Source organism: Mobula birostris, chromosome 8 (assembly GCF_030028105.1).
Source record: "Mobula birostris isolate sMobBir1 chromosome 8, sMobBir1.hap1, whole genome shotgun sequence".
Lineage (NCBI taxonomy): Eukaryota > Metazoa > Chordata > Chondrichthyes > Myliobatiformes > Myliobatidae > Mobula > Mobula birostris.
In genome coordinates, this window is record NC_092377.1 from 104712290 (window position 1) to 104734628 (window position 22339).

The 22339-nt window shown below is 43.7% G+C and overlaps 1 protein-coding gene across 3 annotated transcripts in view; it reads right to left on the reverse strand.

Annotated features, from left to right (window-relative positions):
• Positions 1-22339, reverse strand: part of LOC140201569 (filamin-A-interacting protein 1-like) — a 359890-nt gene that overhangs the window by 202041 nt on the left and 135510 nt on the right. For 2 of the 3 annotated variants that reach the window (XM_072265859.1, XM_072265861.1), the window contains exon 2: positions 17161-17432. In XM_072265859.1, coding sequence (XP_072121960.1) covers positions 17161-17421 — 261 coding nt within the window. In that variant the 5' untranslated portion in view covers positions 17422-17432. The remainder of the gene's footprint in view (positions 1-17160; positions 17433-22339) is intronic. The other variant, XM_072265860.1, reaches the window with a different exon arrangement.

Here is a 22339-nt window from a genome sequence, read left to right on the forward strand (position 1 = left end):
AGAGACCTGGAAGATTATAAGGCTAGCAAGCAGGAGCTTAAGAATGTTATTAGGAGTGCCAGAAGGGGCTATGAGAAGGCTTTGGTGGACAGGATTAAGGAAAACCCCAAAGCATTCTACAAGTATGTGAAGAGCAAGAGGATAAGACGTGAGAGAATAGGACCAATCAAGTGTGACAGTGGAAAAGTGTGTATGGAACCGGAGGAGATAGCAAAGGTACTTAAGGAATACTTTAGCTTCAGTATTCACTGCGTTAAAGGATCTTGGCGATTGTAGGGATGACTTACAGTGGATTGAAAAGCTTGAGCATATAGACATTAAGAAAGAGGATGTGCTGGAGCTTTTGGAAAGCATCAAGTTGGATAAGTCACTGGGACCAGATCAGATGTACCCCAGACTACTATTGGAGGTGAGGGAGGAGATTGCTGAGCCTCTGGCAATAAGTTTTTTTTTTTGCATCATCAATGCAGATGGGAGAGGTTATGGAGTACTGGAGTGTTGTAGCTGTTGTTCCCTTATTCAAGAAAGGGAGTAGAGATATCCCAGGAAATTATAGTTCAGTGAGTTTTACTTCAGTGATGGGTCAGCTGATGGAAAAGGTCCTGAGAGGCAGGATTTATGAATATTTGGAGAGGCATAATATGATTAGGAATAGTCAGCATGGCTTTGCTTAAGGCAGATCATGCCTGATGAGCCTGATTGAATATTTTGAGGATGTGACTAAGCACATTGATGAAGGCAGAGCAGTAGATGTAGTGTATATGGATTTCAGTAAGGCATTTGACAAGGTACCCTATGCAAGGCTTATTGAGAAAGTAAGGAGGCATGGGATCCAAGGGGACCTTGCTTTGTGGATCCAGAACTGGCTTGCCCACAGAAGGCAAAGAGTGGTTGTAGATGGGTTATATTCTGCATGGAGGTCGGTGACCAGTGGTGTGCCTCAGGGATCTGTTCAGGGACCCCTACTCTTCGTGATTTTTATAAATGACCTGAATGAGGAAGTTGAGGGATGGGTTAGCAAATTTGCTGATGACACAAAGGTTGGGGATGTTGTGGATAGCGCGGAGGGCTGTCAGAGGTTACAGCGGGACATTGATAGAATGCAATACTGGGCTGAGAAGTGGCAGATGGAGTTCAACCAAGATAAGCGTGAGGCGGTTCAATTTGGTAGGTCAAATATGATGGCAGAATATAGTATTAATGGTAATACTCTTGGCAGTGTGGAGGATCAGAGGGATCTTGGGGTCTGAGTCCATAGGACACTCAAAGCTGCTGCGCAGGTTGACTGTGTGGTTAAGAAGGCGTACGGCGCATTGGCCTTCATCAACTGTGGGGTTGGGTTTAAGAGCCAAGAGGTAACGTTGCAGCTATATAGGACCCTGGTCAGACCCCACTTGGAGTACTGTGCTCAATTCTGGTCACCTCACTACAGGAAGGATGTGGAAACTATAGAAAGGGTGCAGAGGAGATTTACAAGGATGTTGCCTGGGTTGGGGAGCATGCCTTATGAGAATAGGTTGGGTGGACTTGGCCTTTTCTCCTTGGAGCGACGGAGGATGAGAGGTGACCTGATAGAGGTGTATAAGCTGATGAGAGGCATTGATCGTGTGGATAGTCAGAAGCTTTTTCCCAGGGCTGAAGTGGCTAACATGAGAGGGCACAGTTTTAAGGTGCTTGGAAGTAGGTATAGAGGAGATGTCAGGGGTAAGTATTTTACGCAAAGAGTGGTGAATGCGTGGAATGGGCTGCCAGTGACGGTGGTGGAGGCAGATACAATAGGGTCTTTTAAGAGATGTCTGGATAGGTACATGGAGCTTAGTAAAATAGAGTAGTATGGGTAACCTTATGTAATTTCTCAGTGAGTAAATGTTCAGCACAGCATTGTGGGCTGATGGACCCATACTGTGCTGTCGGTTTTCTATGTTTCTATGTAGGTGAAGCCGGGTGGGTCGGAATGTTAAAGGGCTGGAGAGGAAGGAATCTGATGGGAGAGGAGAATGGACCATAGAAGAAAAGGAAGGAGGAGGAGTACCAGGGGTAGGTGATAGGCAGGTAAAAAGAGGGACGAGGCCAGAGTGGGGAATAGAAGAAGAAGGGAGGAGGAGAGAAATTTTTACTGCAAAGAGAAATTGATATTCATGCCATCAGATTGGAGGCTACCCAACCTCCAACCTCATAAGTGCTGTTTCTCCACCCTGAGGGTGGCCTCACCGTGGCACACGAGGAAGCCATAGTCTGGCATGTTGGAACAGAAATGGGAATTAGAATTAAAATATTTGGTCACTGTACACCATTAGTTGGAGCCAGAGTGGCCACTGCATTTGGATATACCATCATATTCATAGAATTGATGGAATTTTGGACAATAACAGGCAGTGTAAAGTCTATCCCCACAACTACCTCTTGCAAAGCCTTAGGATTCAGGTTACACACGCCAAGTGCTGGAGGAACTCAGCAGGCGAGGTAACATCTGAACAGTCAATGTTCCGGGCCATTTACCCTCCTGCCCTGGAGGAGATCTCTACCATTCAGAAAGATCAGAGGTGATCATTTACCTCTGCTTCAGTTTCCTGCACAACTCCATAGTCTGAGATCTCACATGTTAGACAAATTTCTTGTCTGCTCTTTCTTTATTCCCTGACAGAGGCTCCCTGTTCTCAGTCTGTAAAGACTCCCATTAACGTCTGCTGATCATTTCTATTTGACTTAGAAGGTCACATTCTGGTTTTGTATTTCTCACTTGGTTACCGTTGTGTACTTCTTTCCTATTTTGTATTGATACCCTGATCCTTCATTGCTGATTTCTTAAACATTCCCAATTCTCAGGCTTACTGAATTGTTGGCAACATTTTAAAATATTCATTTGAACTTGTAACATTTTAAACTTTTTTGTCACACTTGACTGGACCACTTTTCCTATTGGGTTTCTAACCCAGAAGGGGGATAATCAGTATAATTTTGTAGACTATGTATTAATAGTTTAAATTTCATCCCTGGGAAAAACACACTGGCTATCTACTCTATCATCCTGATTCATGAAGTTTCGTGATCCGCCACTGCTAATCTTACATCTTTGCTTCTGGTTGCAGGCTGGTTCTGGAATGAATTAAGAACTGTCAATTTTTATACGGAATTCCATAATGTTATGATTATTCTTTTTTCAGAGGTCCCCGACTGCAAGATCATTGCTTAAGTCTTTCTCACTGCACATTTAGAACACCACACAGGAACTAGCCCTTCGGCCCACAACATTGTGGTGAGCCAGTTACTAGATCTAAAATAGCCTGTCACTACTGCCCCTCGAAACTGATAGGAAAAGATGGCACCAAGCTGTCAAGATTATGGCTCAGAATTACTTGTTTTTTTTAGACTCGTAGGGTTAGTTTTGTGCCCCCTAAGAACTTCTTAAACAACTTTATCCCATCTGCATTCAGTTACACCCAGACACCTCATTCCAGGCACCAATCATTCCATGCCAAAAACTCGCCCTATGTATTCCCTTTGAACTTTACATGCATGATCTTTAAATGCATAATGCAATGTATTAGACATTTCAACCCTGGGAAAAGCACACTGGCTGTCTATTCTATCTATGCCCCTGAAAATATTATAAACGTGCAGCAAGTCTCCCTTCATCCTCCACTACTTCAGAGAAAACAACCCAAGTTGTCCAGCCTCTCCTTATCGCACCTACCCTCTTATTCAGGCAGCATTTAGGTGAACCTCTTCTGCACCCTCTCCAAAGCCTCCACATCCTTCCTATAATAGGGTGACCAAAATTAAATGTAATACTCTTGATATGATGTAACCAGAATTTTATAACGTTGCAACATAACTTCCTGGCTCTCAAACTCGATGCCTTAATTAATGAAAGCAAGCCCTATTTATTGCCTTTCAACCTGTACAGCCACCTTTGGGGAGCTATGAACTTGGACTTCAAGATCCCTCAGTACATTAACAGTGTTAAGAGCCCAGCTGTTAATGGTGTACTGTCCCTTTTACATTCAGTTTCTCAAAGTGCAATGCCTCACACTTGGCTCCATTTTCCATTTTAATAGATTAAGCTCCATCTGCCCATATCTGAAACAGATCTATATCCCACTGTGTCCTTTGGCAATCTTTGAAACACTCACAACGCTACCAATCTTTGTATCATCTGCCAAGTTACATCAATCCACCCACCCATATTTTCATAGTCACAAACAGCAGAAGTCACATTACATACCCTGAAGAACAATTATCCATGGACTTGCAGCCAGAGTAAGCCAATTGACTACTACACTCTGTTGTTTATGGGTAAGCCAACTCCAAATCCAAGTAGCCAAGTCATTTTGGATCCTATGAATCTCAATCTTCTGGATGAGTCTACCTTGTAGGAATATGTCAAATGTAGCAAAATCTACATAAGCAACTTCCACAGTTCTATCCTCATCTATCACATTTGTCACCTTTTCAAAAACATAATCAACTTCATAAAACATGACTTGCCCTACATAAACCCATGCAGACTGTCCCAAGTTAAGCCATGGCTCTCCAAATGCTCATAAATTCTATTGTTAAGCATTGCTGTTGGTATTGGTTTATTATTGTCATATTAACGAGATTCAGTGAAAAGCTTGTATTGCATATTGTCTATACAGAACAAATCATTGCACGGTGCATTGAGCAAGAATAAGTTAAAACAATAGTAATGTAGAATGAAGTGTAAAAGTTACTGAATGCAAGATCATACTGAGATAAATTATGAGGCCGATAGTCCATCTCATCATGCAAGAGGTCTGTTCAAAAGGTTGACAACAGTGGGATAGAAACCATCCTTAAGCCTGGTTGTATGTGCTTTCAGGCTCCTGTATCTTCTGTCCAATGGAGGAGGGGAGAAGAGAGAATGTCTGGGGTAGATAAGGTCTTTGGTTATGCTGGCTGCTTAACTGAGGCAATGAGAAAGACAGACATGGTCCATAGAGGCGAGACTGGTTCCTGTGGTGTGTTGAGACACGTCCACAACCCTCTGCAGTTTCTAATGGTCCCATGCAGAGGAGTCTCCATGTCAAGGCATTATGCATCTGGACAGAATGTTTTCTTTGCTGCATCGATAATAACCGGTAAGAGGCGGTAGAAACGTGCTGAATTTTTAGCTTCTGGAGGAAGTAGAGGTGTTGGTGAACTTTCCTGGCTGTGACATCAACATGGTTGGAGCAAGACAGGCTACTGCTGGTGTTCACACCTAAGAACTTAAAACTCTCAACCTGAATACTATTGTGTAGACAGGAGCATGTGAACTGCTTACCTTCCAGCAGCTCTTTTTGTTTTGTCAATGTTGAAGGAAAGACTGTTGTCATGACGCCATGTCACTGAGCTCTCTATCTCCTTGCTGTGCACCAATTTGTCAATTTTGGAGATACAGCCCATTACCGTAGTATCACCTGCAAACTTGTAGATGATGGAGCTGAAGAAAAATCTGGTCCTGCGGTCATGGGGTAAAGTAGGAGGCTGGGGTGCAGTCTTGTGGAACACCAGTGTTTAGAATGCTCTGCCTGGACACATATACAACCAAATGTAACAATATTCCGCACCCCCACCCCCGATCATAGTCCATCCACAAAACATACATCACACATACCAGATAAAACAATATATCACCACAAAATCAGTTAATAACATATAATTCAAGGTACATGTAGTGCACAGCACAGGAAAACAGTAAACATCTCACTGTCCTACTGACGGGACCTCGGTGGTGGCAGGGCATTCATTAGTCTCACAGCCTGAGGGAAGAAGCTGTTACCCAGTCTGACAGTCCTCATCCTGATGCATCTGTACCTCCTTCCTGACAGTAATGGGTGAAAGAGATTGTGGGATGAGTGATAGGGATTCCTCAACAATGTTTCAGGCCCTTTGCGTACAATCTACCAGGTAAATGTCACAATTGGAGGGAGGGAGACACAGTGATCCTCTCAGTCAGGTTTAGAGCTGTTGCTGCCTGTCCTTATGATTGCGGTCCGTTGGCCACAAAGTCAAGAACCTAGTTGCAGAGGGTGGTGTTGGCTCCCAAGGTCTGGAGCTTGGTGATAAACTTGCTTGAAATCATTGTATTGAAGGCAGTACTATAGCTAATGCACCAGAGAAGAGAATAGGACCAGGGAGATGGTGTCCACTTAGACATATTTCAGCGTGGCCAAGTGGTTAAGGCATCAGTCTAGTGATCTGAAGGTCGCTAGTTCGAGCCTCAGCTGAGGCAGCGTGTTGTGTCCTTGAGTAAGGCACTTAACCACACATTGCTCTGCGATGACATCGGTGCCAAGCTGTATCGGCCCTAGTGCCCTTCCCTTGGACAACATCGGTAGCGTGGAGAGGGGAGACTTGCAGTATGGGTAACTGCTGGTCTTCCATACAACCCTGCCCAGGCCTGCACCCTGGAAACCTTCCAAGGCGCAAATCCATGGTCTCACGAGACCAATGGTTGCCTATAAAACCTATTTCAGCAGTAAGCAGATTGCAGTTGGTCGAGGTTGTCTGAAAGGCTGGAGATGATGCATACAAGGACCAGCATATCAAAGCACTTTATAATGGTAGCATTAAAGGGGAATGGAAGTTGGGCTGTCATGCTTTAGAATCATAGATCAATAAAGCACAGACACCGGCCCTTCAGATTGACAAGTCCACACCAACTACATGCCCACTCAGCTTGTCCAGCATTCCACCCAAATCCCTCAAATCTCCGCCCCTCCATATAGCTATCTAAGTGCTACTATTCTTCTCCCTCAATCTCTTCCTCTGGCAGCTCTTTCCATGTACTCACCACCATCTGCGTGAAAAAGTTGCACCTCAGGACCCTTTTAACTCCTTCCAGTTTCATCCTAAATCTATGCCCCTTCGTTCTGGACACTCCTAACCTCAGGAAAAGACTTGTCACCATCCACAATCACTATGCCTCTGATAGATTTAAATATTTCTGTAAGATCACACCTCATTCTCTGACGTTAGCCCAGCCAATCTCTCCCTATAACTGGGGCACTCTAGCGAAGGCAACATCATCACAAATCTTTTATGACCTCTTTCCAAATTAAGCACATATTCCCTATAACAGGGTGCTTCACAGTGCTTCAGTAACAATACGTACAATCCAATATAATGTACCAACTCTTATTATCCATGTCCTAACTGATGATGGTCAATATGCTGAACACTTTTATCACTGCCCTTTCTACCTGTGACACTGCTTTCAATGAGCTCTGGGCTTGTACTCCTAGGTCCCTCTGTTCCGTTACACTCCCTGTAGTACTACCATTCACAGAAGTCCTACCCTGGTTTGACTTTTCAACATGTGTCACCTTACACTTACCTGTATTGAAATCCATTTGCCATGCCTTGGTCTACTTCCCTAACTAGTCTACGATAACCATCATCACTATTAACAACACTTCCTAGGTGGTGAGCACACCTGATGATCAAGCTTTTATATTCAAATCTAAATCAATTACTTAAATATCAAGGGCCCCAAAAGCAACTTCTGTGGGACACCACTAGTCACAGGCCTCCGTTGCAAGACAAACAAACTTCAACCACTGCTTTCTGCTTCCTACCTCCAAGATAACTTCAAATCTACCCAATTAGCTCTCGTTGGATACCATGAGCCCCACCTGCCAAACCAGCCTACAATGTGGGACTTTGTCAAAGGCCCCTTAGAAACATAGAAAACCTACAGCACAATACAGGCCCTTCGGCCCACAAAGCTGTGCCGAACATGTCCCTACCTTAGAACAATCTAGGCTTTACCCATAACCCTGTATTTTTCTAAGATCCATGTAGCCATCCAGGAGTCTCTTAAAAGACCCTATCGTTTCCACCTTCACCGCTGCCATCAGCAGCCCATTTCACAAACTCACCACTCTCTGCGTAAAAAAACTTACCCCTGACATCTCCTCTGTGCCTACTTCCAAGTACTTTAAAACTATGCCTGCTTGTGCTAGCCATTTCATCCCTGGGGAAAAGCCTCTGGTTATCCATACAATCAATGCGTCTCATTATTTTATACACCTCTATCAGGTCTCCTCTCATCCTCTGTCGCTCCAAGGAGAAAAGGATGAGTTCACTCCTTCCTAAACTCCAACCTCCTAATCAGACTTTGTCTATCCAAATGCTGTCCCTCAGAATTCCCTCCAGTAATATCTCAACTATTGAGGCCAGTCTGACCAGTCTATAGTTCCCTGGCTCGTCCTTGCTACACTTCTTAGACAATGGAGCACCGTTAGCCACCTTCCAGTCTTCGGGAAGTCAACCAGAGGTTGACAATGAATCAAGTAGCTCCACAATTTCTTCTCTGGCCTCCCACTAAGTCTGAGAAAGCACTTGGTCAGGCCCAGGGGCTTTATCCATCCTAATGTGCTGTAAGGCTGCAAATACCTTCTCTCTGGTGATATTAATGTCCTTCAGAACAACCCCAGGAAACACTGAGGAAAAATATTTATTCAAAATCCCACCCATGTCCTGCACCATAGGCTGCCTGCTTTAGAGGTTAACTGCAATTGTCAAATGTACATTGAAGTATTGAGATATGCATGGCGTTACACTAATCTCTTTGCCACTGTGCCACTACTACACAGTTCAACACTTTATGTGATTTCCATATTTTTAATCCTTTATCATTTTTAAATGATTCAGATCTTTTAGTTTTTTTGTTTAATTATTTTAAATTCAATGAGAGCTTTGCTAGTGGATGAAGATCTTTCATCATCTTGTTTTCCATCAAGGCCTTCCAAATGAAGAACTCTTTCCCCAAGATGGGGGTATCTAAAACGAAATGACTAGATTTTGGGTGAGAGCAGATAAATTTTAAAGGAAATTGTTTTACACAGAGGGTGGTAAGGATATGGAATGAGTGTTCAGAGGAAGTAATACAGCTGGCTCAGCTTTTAAAAGACGTTTAGACAGGTACAGGGATAGGACATGTTTAGAGCAGTGGTTCACAAATTTCACTGGGTTACCACCTCCTTGGCTCCCAGACCACATCCAGTGGCCCCCGTCTCTCTTTCTGGTCATTACATAAAAGCTTTAAAGAATTTTGATTTATGATGCACAAAGGAAGAAAATAGGAACTGTAAGTTCAAAGCAGTGACAAATAATTTCAAAACTTATTCATCCAGGTTTGCAAAGTGTATTTGAAGATCATCATCTGGTATTCTTTCTTTCTCTTCCAACTCAGAGAGGCTCAGAAATTGGAAACAGTCACAACACCTAATGTTGCACTTCAATAGGGTTAACTTGGACAGACATGGAGACAACTGATTTTATTAAACTTTGTGAATAATTCTGACAAATAAGCAATTTCATGCCATGGATTGAGTTGATTACTGAAAATAGAGCATTTGGTCTTCAAAGAATCTTATCACAGTTTCAAAAAGGGCATAAAATTATCTCAAGCAGTTTCCTTTTGAGTGTCATCTGCCTTCTGTGTACAACAGGTAACATTCAAACTGTTCATCATTCTCAACACAAAGCTCTCAAAGTAATCCAGAGTGGAGAGCATGGGACCTGATTTTATTTATTACTGTGATAACAGTCTAATGTGCAGCCGATCACTTGGGTTTCTTTTGCAACAAGTTGTTGTATGTGAATTACACAGTAAATAGTAAATATGTTGCCTACAGATTCTTCCAAGAAATTAATAACCCCACAGTGGCAATCAGTTATTGATGGCTCACCACCTATTGTACAAACAAGGATGTTAGTGAGCAGAATGCCCTTCTTTATGAAAATTGTTCCACAACCCTAAATATTGACTTCCCCTTTGTATCTGTTTTTAGTCCCCTTTTCAATGAACAACACTTGAACCACGCTTTCATCTATTATGAAGCGAACATAACTAAGAAGCAAAGATTTGTTGCGTGGCAAAGTTGACTTATCAAGCTGCAGAGCAAATTCTGTTGTGCCAAATACGTTGCACAATGTGTCTTCTTCTCATAATGGCGGGGGCATTGGGAGCAAAGGTGGACCCAAATGCAAAACACATCTTGTGAGTTTATGGTATGGACTCCGAGCCAGAGACTGGGCAAGGATCCAGTACCTGGGTCTTGCCTCGGGCTCGGACCCCAGAACCAGGCATGGACATGACATGGGCTAAGGAGAGGAGGAACATGGGAACACAGAGCCTCGGTCTCGGGACAGCAGGTACATGGAACCATGGACACATACACGGAACACAGAGTCGGGACCCCTCCTTAGAAACAGGACATAGGGCTGGGACTCACACACAGAGCAGAGAGCCAGGACCCCTCCTTGGGAACAGGACAAAGGGCCGGGACTCATGACCCCCCCCCGTGGGGCAATGACAAGATGGCCTGACTTACCCTACGGAGGCAAGGACAAGACAAGACAAGACATGACCCCCCCATGGAGCAACGGCAAGATGGCCTGACTTACCCCACGAAGGTGAGGACGAAACAAGACAAGACATGACCCCCGCTGTGGAGCAATGGCAAGACAGCCTGACTTACCCCACAAAGGCGAGGACAAGACAAGACAAGACATGACTCCCCGCGGGGCAACGGCAAGACGGCCTGACTTACCCCACGGAGGCGAGGACAAGACAAGACAAACACCAAAGAACAACACAGTTCCTATCTAGCTCCAGTGATAGAACTAGACCGAGGTGCAGGCGAGGGCTACAGAAGAGGGCTAGAGGCGAGAGGGGCAGAGAAGGGATTCAGACACGGGGGTAGGACAGGAATCACAGACTGCTAGGGCCAGGACTTGACTAGGTACTCAGATGCCGCCAGAGCCAGGACTTGACTAGGTACTCAGATGCCGCCAGAGCCAGGACTTGACTTGGTACTCGGATGCTGCCAGGGTCAGGACTTGACTGGGTACTCCGATCCTCCGGGTAGTGGTGAGCTCTAGACTCGGCCCAGGAACAGTAGACAGCAGCTCCTGATTCTCTCCGGCGGGTTAACCGACGGACCCAGCTTGATGAGGAAACTTTGCAGGCTCGCTTCGGCGAGGTAACTGGACTGGGTTGCTCCGGTGAGGAAGGGTGAATTACTGGCACTCGCTTCGGCAGAGACTAGGCTTGCTCCGGCCAAATGACATCGGCACACCATACCTTTGATGACTTTGCAGACGCTCCCCCGCCGAATGGCTGATAGCCAGAGACTATAAACTACCGGTTCAGCCGAGCGTTAATTGCCTCTAATCACCAAAGCCGAGGGACATGGGAAAACAGGGAGTCAACGGTCCAGATTGTAACATAAACAAGGTAAATTTAGAGGGACCCCAACCCAGACCATAACACTTTTACATTCTCCAACATTCCATCTATTCATCTTTGAGCAGAGTTCATGCTAAATGGACCAATTCACACAATGTGCTGGAGGAGCTCAGCTAGTCAGGAAGCATCTACAGATGGGACTCTGCCTGCCGTGCTGAGTGAGACCAGCACATTGTGTGTAGAGTCATGATGAAGGATCTCAGCCTGAAACGACAACTGAAAATTTATCACAGCAAGGTTAGAGTGTGGTAGTTGCACTATCCAACACTGTACTACAGTTATTAATGGCAATAATGGGCCTGGAAATAACATGATTTCTTTAATCCACATGTCTCATGATATGCCAAATACAGAAGTGTCACATTGCTTTTCAACATGCTTCAAGGAAAATCCAGGAAAATGTTATTAATAAATAATTCATTTCTAAAATTAAGCCTGTAATCCCCTAGCTACCCTCCCTTGCCACTGAGTGCCTGCCTCCTTTATCTTTATCACCCCCTTAGTAACTCCCACCACCTCGGGGGGGGGGGGGTGAGATATCACCCACTTTAAGAACCACTAGAAACACCGGCAAATGGGACTCATTTCGGGGCAGGGTTTAGGCACTCTGCCATGTGCAGACCTAGTTGCTAGCCAGACAACAGGTCTGGACTCGAAGGTGGAGAGCAGACAAGATGACCACTGGGTCATGTGTAACCTTGGTAAATGTGCGTCAGGTTGCAATGCCAACAATGCGGCACACCTCAATGCTATGCTTCACCCATTCTATGCTTGGTGTTCTGTGTGTAGGTCCTGTGCTATTGTAATGAAGATAATAGAGGCACATCTTGCAGTCTTGGCTTAAGGTTTCTCTGTTGAAGGCAGCAGATCCCACGGGAGTTTCTGTGCATTAAAGTTAATGGACTGGAATCGTTGGCAGAAATCTCGCCTCCGAATCCCTGGATGTGCTTTTCACAATTGGAGAGCGAGTTTTCAACATTTACCATAACGATACAATAAATCATTCCACTCCATTTTATTCCCTCACCCCTGGGTTCAACTCAGCCAAATCAAAATGAAAACCTGCTTTTCTCCCAATCTCTCAGGATCCTGTTCAACTCAAGGCTGGGCAATTACATATTATTTTATAAGTTAAAACAGAGGAAAAAAACTGCCAACAGTTTGGTTCTAATCACATTTTGTGTTAAAAATGAGAACATAGAACATTGCACAAGAACAGGCCCATGACATTGCGCCAAATTAATTAAACTAATGCTACCCAATCCCTTTTCTTCCACATGGTTCATATCCCTACATTCTCTGTATTCTCATGTGCTCGTCCAAGAACCTCTGAAATGTCTGCCTACACCACCACTCTGGCAACACGTTACAGGCACCCGTGACCCTCTGGTAAAACACTTGCCCTGTGCATCTCCTTGGAACATTTTCTCTCTCACCTTAAATGCATGCATTAACCATTTTGACTCTCCACTGCAAATGAATCCTCACTATGCATTGCTGCCGGTCATCTATCTAGTTACAGCACCACATGACCACCTTCTGTAACCGGTGTTGTAATCAGGAGAAGATCTTCACAGGTGTTAAGGTCTCCTGGAAAAGGAATAATTCTGCGTCTAGTTTCTTAGAGGCTAGTCCACACCATGGAGAGTTTTTTCTTATTTATCAATAATTGGCATGTGGGTATATTTGGTGACATTGGTTGCAAGAATTAGAACAAAAACATAGATCATTACAGAACAGTAAAGGCTCTTCAGCCCATAATGTTGAACCAACCTTTTCACCTGCTCTAAGATCAATCTAACCCTCATTATCCTCCATTTTCCTATCACCATATGCCCATCTAAGAGTTTCTGAAATGCCCCTGATATATTTGCCTCTACCATCACCCCTGGCAGGGCATTCCATGCCTCACCACTCTCTGTGTGAAGAACTTACCTCTGACATCTCTCCTATAACTTCTGCCAATCACGTTAAAATTATGGCCCTTGTATTAGTTATCTCCACCCTGGGAAAATCTCTCTGGCTGTCCACTCGAGCTATGCCTCTTACCACCTTGTACATAGATCTCATCCTCCTTCGCTCCAAAGCCTAAAACCCTAGCATGCTCAACCTGATCATAAGACCTGCCCTCTAGTTTGGCAGCATTCTGGTAAATCTCCACTGCACGGTCTCTGAATCTTCCAAGTCCTTCCTATAATGAGACAGCTAGAACTGAACACAATACTCCAAGTGTGGTCTAACCAGAGTTTTATTGAATTGCAACATTACTTTGTGGCTCTAATTCCCAAATTGAGTGGGAGAAAAGAGAGTTGGCGGACCTGTAACGCAAGGTATGAAGTCCATTCCGTACTTGACCTGGAGATCCTAGATGCTGCTGATGGTGGAAGCTTTTTGTTAGTTTTGGTATCTGTCCTCAGCGAAGGGCAAAGTGCCTGCAGATAGCGGTGATGAAAGAACTGAGCATTCTACAACCTGCCAGAGTGTAGCCATGGGAAGATTTTGAGTCCCAGTAACTTATTCAAATTAAGCAAGAAAAGTTTTAAAGTTTGATCGGCTTCAGCCGTAACATAAAACAACACATTAGTTAACTTCCATTCGAAACCACTCAGCCCAACCACATTTTCTGTGGTTATAGGAAAGTAGGAAACAGGAGGAAGAGCAGGCCATTCTGCAAGATCATGGCCGACCCATTTTCCTGCACTGTCCCTATTTTCCTTGACTCCTCTGATGGACAGAAATCTATCAGTTTTTGTTCTGAATGAGATCAATACTCAAAATGGAGAGAATTTCAATGATTTCTCATTCCTTGAATGGGGAAACTCCTGTTAATTTGAGTCCTAAATAGCTTACCCGTTATTTTGTAACGGCTCGGAATTTTATACCTGATAGTGAGCGGAAAAATCTTTCAGTCTTGTTGAGTGCTCTGTACCCCTGCAGGGTACCCCTGCAGTTTGAGTAACGGAAATTCGGCCCTATAGAATTCAAAAGTCACTACCAAGCTATCTGACATTCGCAATAAAAATCCACTCTTGCAGACTTTGTGTGAGAAAACGCAACTAATGAAACACAAAATAGGAAGGAAACAACGCATTTTTTCAAGTCTCTGCCTGACGGAAAATAACAATATTGGAGATTTTCTAGAAACACAACTCCCCCCTAAAGCGGGGTATATCCTGTTTTCAGTAAGGAGACCAAAATTATTTTCAGTTCACCAAGTGTGGTCTCACCAGTGGCAGATATAATTGTGGTAAGCCATCTTTGCTCTTGTAGTTCAATCCTTCTCACTGAGGCCTCTATCCCATTGCCTGTCCTGCTTATTTTTTCAGTGACCTGTGCACAAGGAGCGAGGTCCTTTTGAATATCAGTACTTCCCAACATCTCACAATTTAAAGTATAGCGTCCTTGCATTTTACAATGTCATTTGCCATCTGCCATGTCCTTGTCCATACAATGTACCTCCTCTTGAAACCCATTTTCATCTTCATCACCATTCACATACATCAGAATGGAGTCTGAGAGTCCTTGGTTTCTCTCTCCACTCCAGGAGTGCTGCAACGCTAAAAAATGAACTATTTCTCATGCTAACCACCTTTTATCGGAGTGATTCTCCATTCCCAGAAATACATTCAGAATTCTTACACTCCTGTATCTAATAAAGTGGCAACTGAGTCTATGTTATTGGTCTTCTGCGGCTGTAGCCCATCCACTTCAAGTTTCAATGTGTTGTGCTCTCAGAGATGCTCTTCTGCACACCACTGTTGTAACGTGTGGTTATTTGAGTTACTGTCATCTTCCTATCTGCTTGAACCAGTCTGGTCATTCTCCTCTGACCTCTCTCTTTAGCAAGTTGTTTTTGTACACCGAACTACTGCTCACTGGATGTTTTTTTTTGTTTTTCGCACCATTCTCTGTAAAGTAGAGATTTTTTGCATGAAAATCCCAGCAGATCAGCAGTTTCTGAGATACTCAAACCAGCCCATCTGGCACCAACAATCATTCCATAGTCACAGTCACTGAGATCACGTTTCTTCCCCATTCTGATATCTGGTCTGAAAACCACACTGAACCTCCTGACATGTCTACATGCTTTCATGCACTGAGTTGCTGCCACATGAATGGCTGATTAGATATTTGCATTAAGGAGCAGGCGAGCAGGCGTACTGGTGTACCTAATAAAGTAACACTGAGTGTGTGACCAACCACGGCCTCTCTTGCTTCCCGGTGGTGTTTCAGTGTAAAGTGTATACCCAGCAAGTGATAAGGTAGTCACTTTCACAAGCCCTGCTAATTGTCCTACCAATTTTATAAGACGTGCATAACTTAACTGCTGATTTTCACCATTCCAGATCTCACTTTAAATCACGGAGACAGATCTAATTACTGATACGATAATACTAAAATATATATAGTGCAAAATGAAGGAATAGTGCGGCAGTGTTCATGGGTTCTGATTGATAAAGGAATTCTTCCTCATCTTTGTTCTAAAAGGACGTCCAAGTATTCTGAGGCTGGGCCCTCTGGTCTGAGACTCCCACACCATAGGAAACATTCTCTGCACATCTACTCTAACTAGACCTTTCAATATTCAATAAGTTTCAATGAGATCCCCCCTCATTCTTCTAAACTTCAGCAAACATAAGCCCAGAGCCATTAAGTGCTCCTCATACATTAACCCTTTCATTCCCGGAATCATTCTCTCCAACCTCCTCTGGACCCTCACCAATGCCATCACCTCCTTGGAAACCAAAACTGCTCACAATACTCCAGTGTCTGTAAATCCTCAAAATTATATCTTTGCTTTTATATTTTGATCCTCTCAAAATGAATGCTAACATTGCATTTGCCTTCCTTAACGCCAGCTCAACCTGCAAGTTAACCTTTGGAGAATCCTGCACTAGGATCCCTAAACCCCTTTGCACATCTGATTTCTGAACTTAGTCCCCATTTAGAAAATTCTAAGTTTATTCCTATCAAAGTGCATGACGATACTTATCTGCACTGTATTCCATCTACCATTCCTTTTCCCATTCTCTGTTCAAGTCCTTCTGCAGACTCCCTGCTTCCTCAATAGTGCCTGCCACTCCACCTACCATTGTATCTTCCACAAACTTGACTAAGATTTACTTTCAGTGTGGAGATTAGATTTTTCTTATGGGGAACTGAATCTATTGCAGCTTGTCATCTGGTGACGGCACGTTGCTTTCTTTCATTCCAAATGATTTTTCTCCCTCAACTTTCCAGTGTCCTCATTCCAAAACATCCTTTCTGTCCAAGAAAACACCATTCCCCAAACTCAGGTAGAAAATGTAGGACACTGTTCAGCCAGCGCTGTGAACTCAGATTGCATAGTGTGTTCAACTTTGCAGCTCTCTGGGGGGACTCACTGGTTCAAGCTCTGCATCATCATTTGATAGCAAGTTTCTAACTAATATATAAGTTTGTATATATTGAGGACATTTCTACAGATGTATGGTAGAGGGTGTTCTGGCTGCTTGCGTCACAGCCAGGTGTGGAGGTGCCAACGCACAGGATCATGAGGGGCTGCAGAGGGTAGTAGACTGAGCCAGTTCCATCATGTGCACAACCCTCCTTGCTATTGAGGACATCTTTACGAGGCAATGCGTCAAGAAGATGTTATTGAGGACCATCACCACCTGAGACATCCCACTTCTCGTTACAACCATCAGGGAAGAGGTACAGGAGCCTGAAGACTCCACTTGATGATTCCTGAGCAGGTTCTATGCCTCTGCCACGTTACTCCTTCTAGTTCCATTATATTTTACTGATAGTAATCTTATACCTTTGCACTGCTGCAAAATAACAAATTTCATACCATTTAAGTGAGTGATAATGAAGCTGTTTCTAGTTCGGAGAGAAGTATCGTACATGTTTCTCACCTCTATCTCTCCTTCCATTACACTGAGCAGACGCAGAAGGTCCTCTTTGGAGAGTTCCAGTAACTTCTTTCTTCGCTCATTTTCTTGCAAAGACTTGGGAGCTCTCTTTGCAGGACCCGTGAGCCCCACTGTCTTTTCTGCGAAACTCTGCCTTTGAGTTTTATTCTTCTTTTTGCTACCTGTGTTAATAACCTTGTCATCTTCATGGCTTGACGGCTGGCCGTGGGATGGGGATTCCCCACCACTGCTCCGGGACCTCATCGCCACCTGCACTGGGGAGAACACACAGGGATAAGTGGTGACAGGAAATATCATAAGTTGACAATATTAGTGACCAATGGTGTGCCTCATGGGTTCAGTCTCGGGTCATTATTACTTGTCATCTATATCAATAATTTGTATGAGAATGGGCAAGGCATGGTTAGTAAGTTTGCAGATGACATTAATAGAGGAAGTGTTGTGGACAGTAAAGAAATTATAGGGGATCTTAATCAGTTGGGTAAATGGGCCAAGGGAGTTTAATTCAGGAAAGTGTGAGGAGCTGCATTCTGAGAAAACAAATTAAGGTAAGACTTCCACAATGAACGGTAGAACCCTAGGGAGTGTATTAGAATGGAGGGGCTTTCAAGCACATTCTTTCCTGAAAGTGGTGTATCAGGTAGATAGGGTGATGAAGAAGTTTCTGGAACATGAACCTTCATCAGTTACGGCAATGAGTATTAAAACTAGGACGTTGCAGTTCTACTTGATGTTGGTGAAGCTGAATTTAGAACACTGTGCTCAGTTTTAATCACCCTACTATAGGGAAGATGTCGTCAATCGAGAAAGAGATTTGGAGTGATGTTGCCAGGATAGGAAGGACTGGGTTGGGGAGAGAAGTTGAGCAGGGTAGGACTTTATTTATTACAGCATAGTGTGACGGGGTCCTGAATTACTCCTATGAACTGTGCTTGATTACCCATATGAACTGTGCTTCGAGAGAGACGAAGTCTGCTCACAGGTTGTTTATACCTTCTACAAGGACATTGCCTGCTTGTACATTCTTACACAGACAGAGAACAGAGGAGCTGTTTGAAAGAAAGACAGTTGGTACTCAGCATGGTGAGATAAATAGAAGGTCAGATGATAGACCTCAGACAAATGACTTTGGACACTGAATCAGCTTTGTTGTGCCCACAGGAAAGGTGGGTTTTTGGAGGATCGATCAGGCGGATCGATCAGCGGCTCTTGCAGTGTGAATGGGGCGTGACCGGCAGGAGTTTTTTTGTGTGTCCAATCCTCGCCTGTGTTGATAGCTTCAGCCCCACAGAAGAACAGTCCCCTTTTGTTGTGGTCACGGTCAGTGACTTCTAAAGGATTTCGGAAGACAACAGGAAGATCGACAGGGTCATCTCACCTGAAGACTCAAATCTCTCCCTCTCTCTCTCTCCGACACTACTCAACTCAATACCCCAAACTGAACTGAACTTTACTCATTATCGTAAGACTATCTACTTACCCCTAGACTTGAATATATTTCCAAACTTTTAATATATTTCCACACTTACTGATATACTTACTTATGTATGATCATTGCTAATCTGTTTGATTTATCTGCATTTATATTACTGTATTGCGTAGTTATTAATAAATACCATCAGTTAATAGCAATACTGGACTCCAAAGTGTTTTCCATCTCTGCTGGTTCTTTAACCCATCATGAGGTATGTCATTGAAGACCCTCACCACCTGAGACATGCCCACTTCTCGTTACAGCCATCAGGGAAGAGGTTCAGGAACCTGAAGACTCCACTTCCTGACGTAGGGTCTCGGCCTGAAACGTCGACTATACCTCTTCCTAGAGATGCTGCCTGGCCTGCTGCGTTCACCAGCAACTTTGATGTGCGTTGCTTGAATTTCCAGCATCTGCAGAATTCCTGTTGTTTACGGGGTATGTGACAGTAGGCAGATGAGGGGAGGCATTGCAGACATGGATAAAATCATGAGGGGCATAGATAGGGTGCATGCAAACAGATCTTCCCTGGGAATGGGGAATGAAGAACTAGACTGTACTGCTAAGAAGGGAGAGATTTAATAGGAGCCTGAGGGGCAAATTTTTCACCCAGGGTGGTCCATATATGGAATGATCTTCCGAAGGAAGTGACTGGGACTTTATATTAACGACAACTGAAGAGACACTGTGCCTGGATAGAAATGGTTTAGAGGGACATGGGCCTAACACGGACAAATGGCACCAGCTTACGTGGCTATCTTGTTCACCATGCATCACTTGGATCAAAGAGCCTGCATCCGTGACCAGGACTCCATGACTCTAATTGTGCCCATTTTCAGAATCAAGTTTTTATGCATTACAAAAACAATTTCCAGTCGCAACAACCCTATAATAGCTCAGCACATCCAATTGCTACATTGGATATTAATACCATGCAACAAAAGCCATTCATTGTGAAAACCTCTGTCATTGCCTGCACACCCCACAGTGTTTGTAACATTTGCAATATCTTGGGAAGTGAATCACCTGCAAGTTAGCCAGTTATTTCTCCTTCATTTTATCTTCTGGTAAGTTGCCAGAAACAGTACCCCCCCCCCCACGTACACACACATTAATTCACCAACCCCACCCTGAATCCCACCCAGCAGGTGCCTCAGTGCATTTATCATTTAATAAACACGAAAAACTCGACCGCCAACTGAAACGTCCAACTCAACCTCATTGCTGGACAATACATTATCCAGTACACAGATTTATGTATGACTTAACTTCACTCCCCCCCATGTTGCTAAGAAGGTATGAGACATGCAATCTTACAATAGTTAGCCATGTCAGTATTATCCAGCCACATTGACATTACGACCAAAAAAGTACACCAGTGCCATTGCTTCCTCAGGAGGCCAAAGAAAGTTAGAATGTCCCCTTCGATCCTCAGCAATTTTTATCAATGCACCGTAATAAAGATCCTAATGAGATATATCACAACTTTGTACGGCAACTGCTTTGCCTGGGACTGCAAGAAACTGCAGTGAATTGTGGACACAGCTCAGCACATTACAGAAGCCAGCTTCCTCTCCATGGACTCTTGTCTACACCTCACATTGTCTAGGTAAAACAGTCAACATAATCAAAGACCCCACCCACCCTAGACATCCTCTCTTCTACCCCCTCCCACCCGGGCAGAAGATACAAAACCCTAAAGCCACCAGGCTCAAGGAAAGCTTCTATTCCACTCTTATAAGACTATTGAACCATTTCCTAAAGTTCAAAGTAAATGTATTATTAAAGTAGACACAGTACATGTCACCATATACGACCCTGAGGTTCCTTTACATGTGGACAATCACACTCAATACAAGAAACACAATGGAATCAATGAAAGACCACACCCAACAGGTCAGGCAACTACCAAAGCGCAAAAACAGTAAACTACGTAAAAATGAGAAAAAAATCATAAATAAGCAATAAATATCAAGAACATGAGATGAAGAGTCCTTGAAAGTGAATCCAGTTCATTAGGAACATTTCAGTGATGGGAGAGAGAAGTTGACTGAAGTTATCCTCTCTGATTCAAAAGCCTGATGATCGAAGGGTAATAACTGTTCCTGAACTTGGTGGTGCGAGTCTTGATGCTCCTGTACCACCTTCCTGATGGCAGCAGTGAGAAGAGAGCATGTCTTGGGTGGTAGGGTGGTGTGGATCCCTGATGATGGATGCTGCTATCCTGGACAACACTCCATGTAGATGTACTCAGTGGTACAGAGGGCTTTATCTGTGATGGACTGGGCCATATCCACTAATTTTTGTATGTTTTTCATATAAGGGCATTAGTGTTTCCATAGCAGGACATGACACAACCAGTCAATATACTCTCCATCACACATCCATAGAAGCTTGTCAATGCTTTGGATGACATGCCAAATCTACACAAACTTCTGAGAAAGTATTGGCGCTGATGTTCTTTCCTCATAGTGACACTTATATGCTGGATCCAGGATTCCCTGAAATGATAACACCGAGGAGTTTAAAGTTTCTGACCCTCTCCACCTCTGAATCCCCGATGAGGATGCTGGTTTCTTCATCCTGAAGTCAATAATCACCTCCTTGCTGGCGTTGAGTAAAAGGTTGTTGTTGTGGCACCACTCAGGCAGATTTTCCATCTCCCTCCTATATGCTGAATCGTCACCACCTTCGATTCAGCCAACGGCAGTGGTGTCATTGGCAAACTTAAATGTGGCATTGGGGCTGTGCTTAGCCACACAGTCATAGGTGTAAACTGAATAGACAATAGGTGCAGGAGTAGGCCATTCAGCCCTTCTAGCCAGCACTGCCATTCACTGTGATCATGGCTGATCATCCACAATCAGTAACCAGTAATAGAGCAGGGAGTTAAGCACCCAGCCTTGTGGTGCACCTGTACTGATGGAGATTGTGGGGGAGATTGTTACATTTTGTAACTTGAAAACATTAAATTAATTCAAATGAAGATACGGAGTCCAAAACGTGGGTATAATTTTGTCTTTACTTTCAGTGAGGCACAGACATATCACGTGGTAACGTGGTTATGTCTGCAATTAACATATTCTTTTAAATTTAACCTGTAATTAATTATTTAAATGAACAGAAAATCTTAATCAATATATATATATAATTACTCAAATATTATTGAAATATCAAATACACAACACTCCTCCCTGCTTAGCTGTAAGCTCCAACTCAATAAAGAATGCATTTCAACTATACACACTGTATAGCATATAACACAACTACTATATACAGACATCCACAGCATAGTAAATTTTAAATTGTCCCATTCAGGCCTAAAGATTTAATTGCTGTGGAGGATATCTTATTTCTGTGAAATAGTGGCTTTCCTGACAAGAGGGATCACTCTGCTTGGCAGGTGAGACTTGGGGCTGTGGAAATTGGGGTCTGGAGTCTCCTCCATGCTGGTTGTAGGAGTTGATTCTGAGACTGTAGGAAGTCATTCTGACAGCTCTGGGAAACTTTCTTGTCCTGTTCTCTCTCAAGATCTGCTTCGATCCCTTTCTTTTTCTTTCTTATGGTTCCCCTCTCTTTGACACTCGTCCCTTTCTCGTTCGCATTCTTTCTCTCCATCTCTTCCCTCTGCAGTCCATTCAATTTTGCCTGCCCGACATGCTCTTTGCATGTGTCCTACATTGTTGC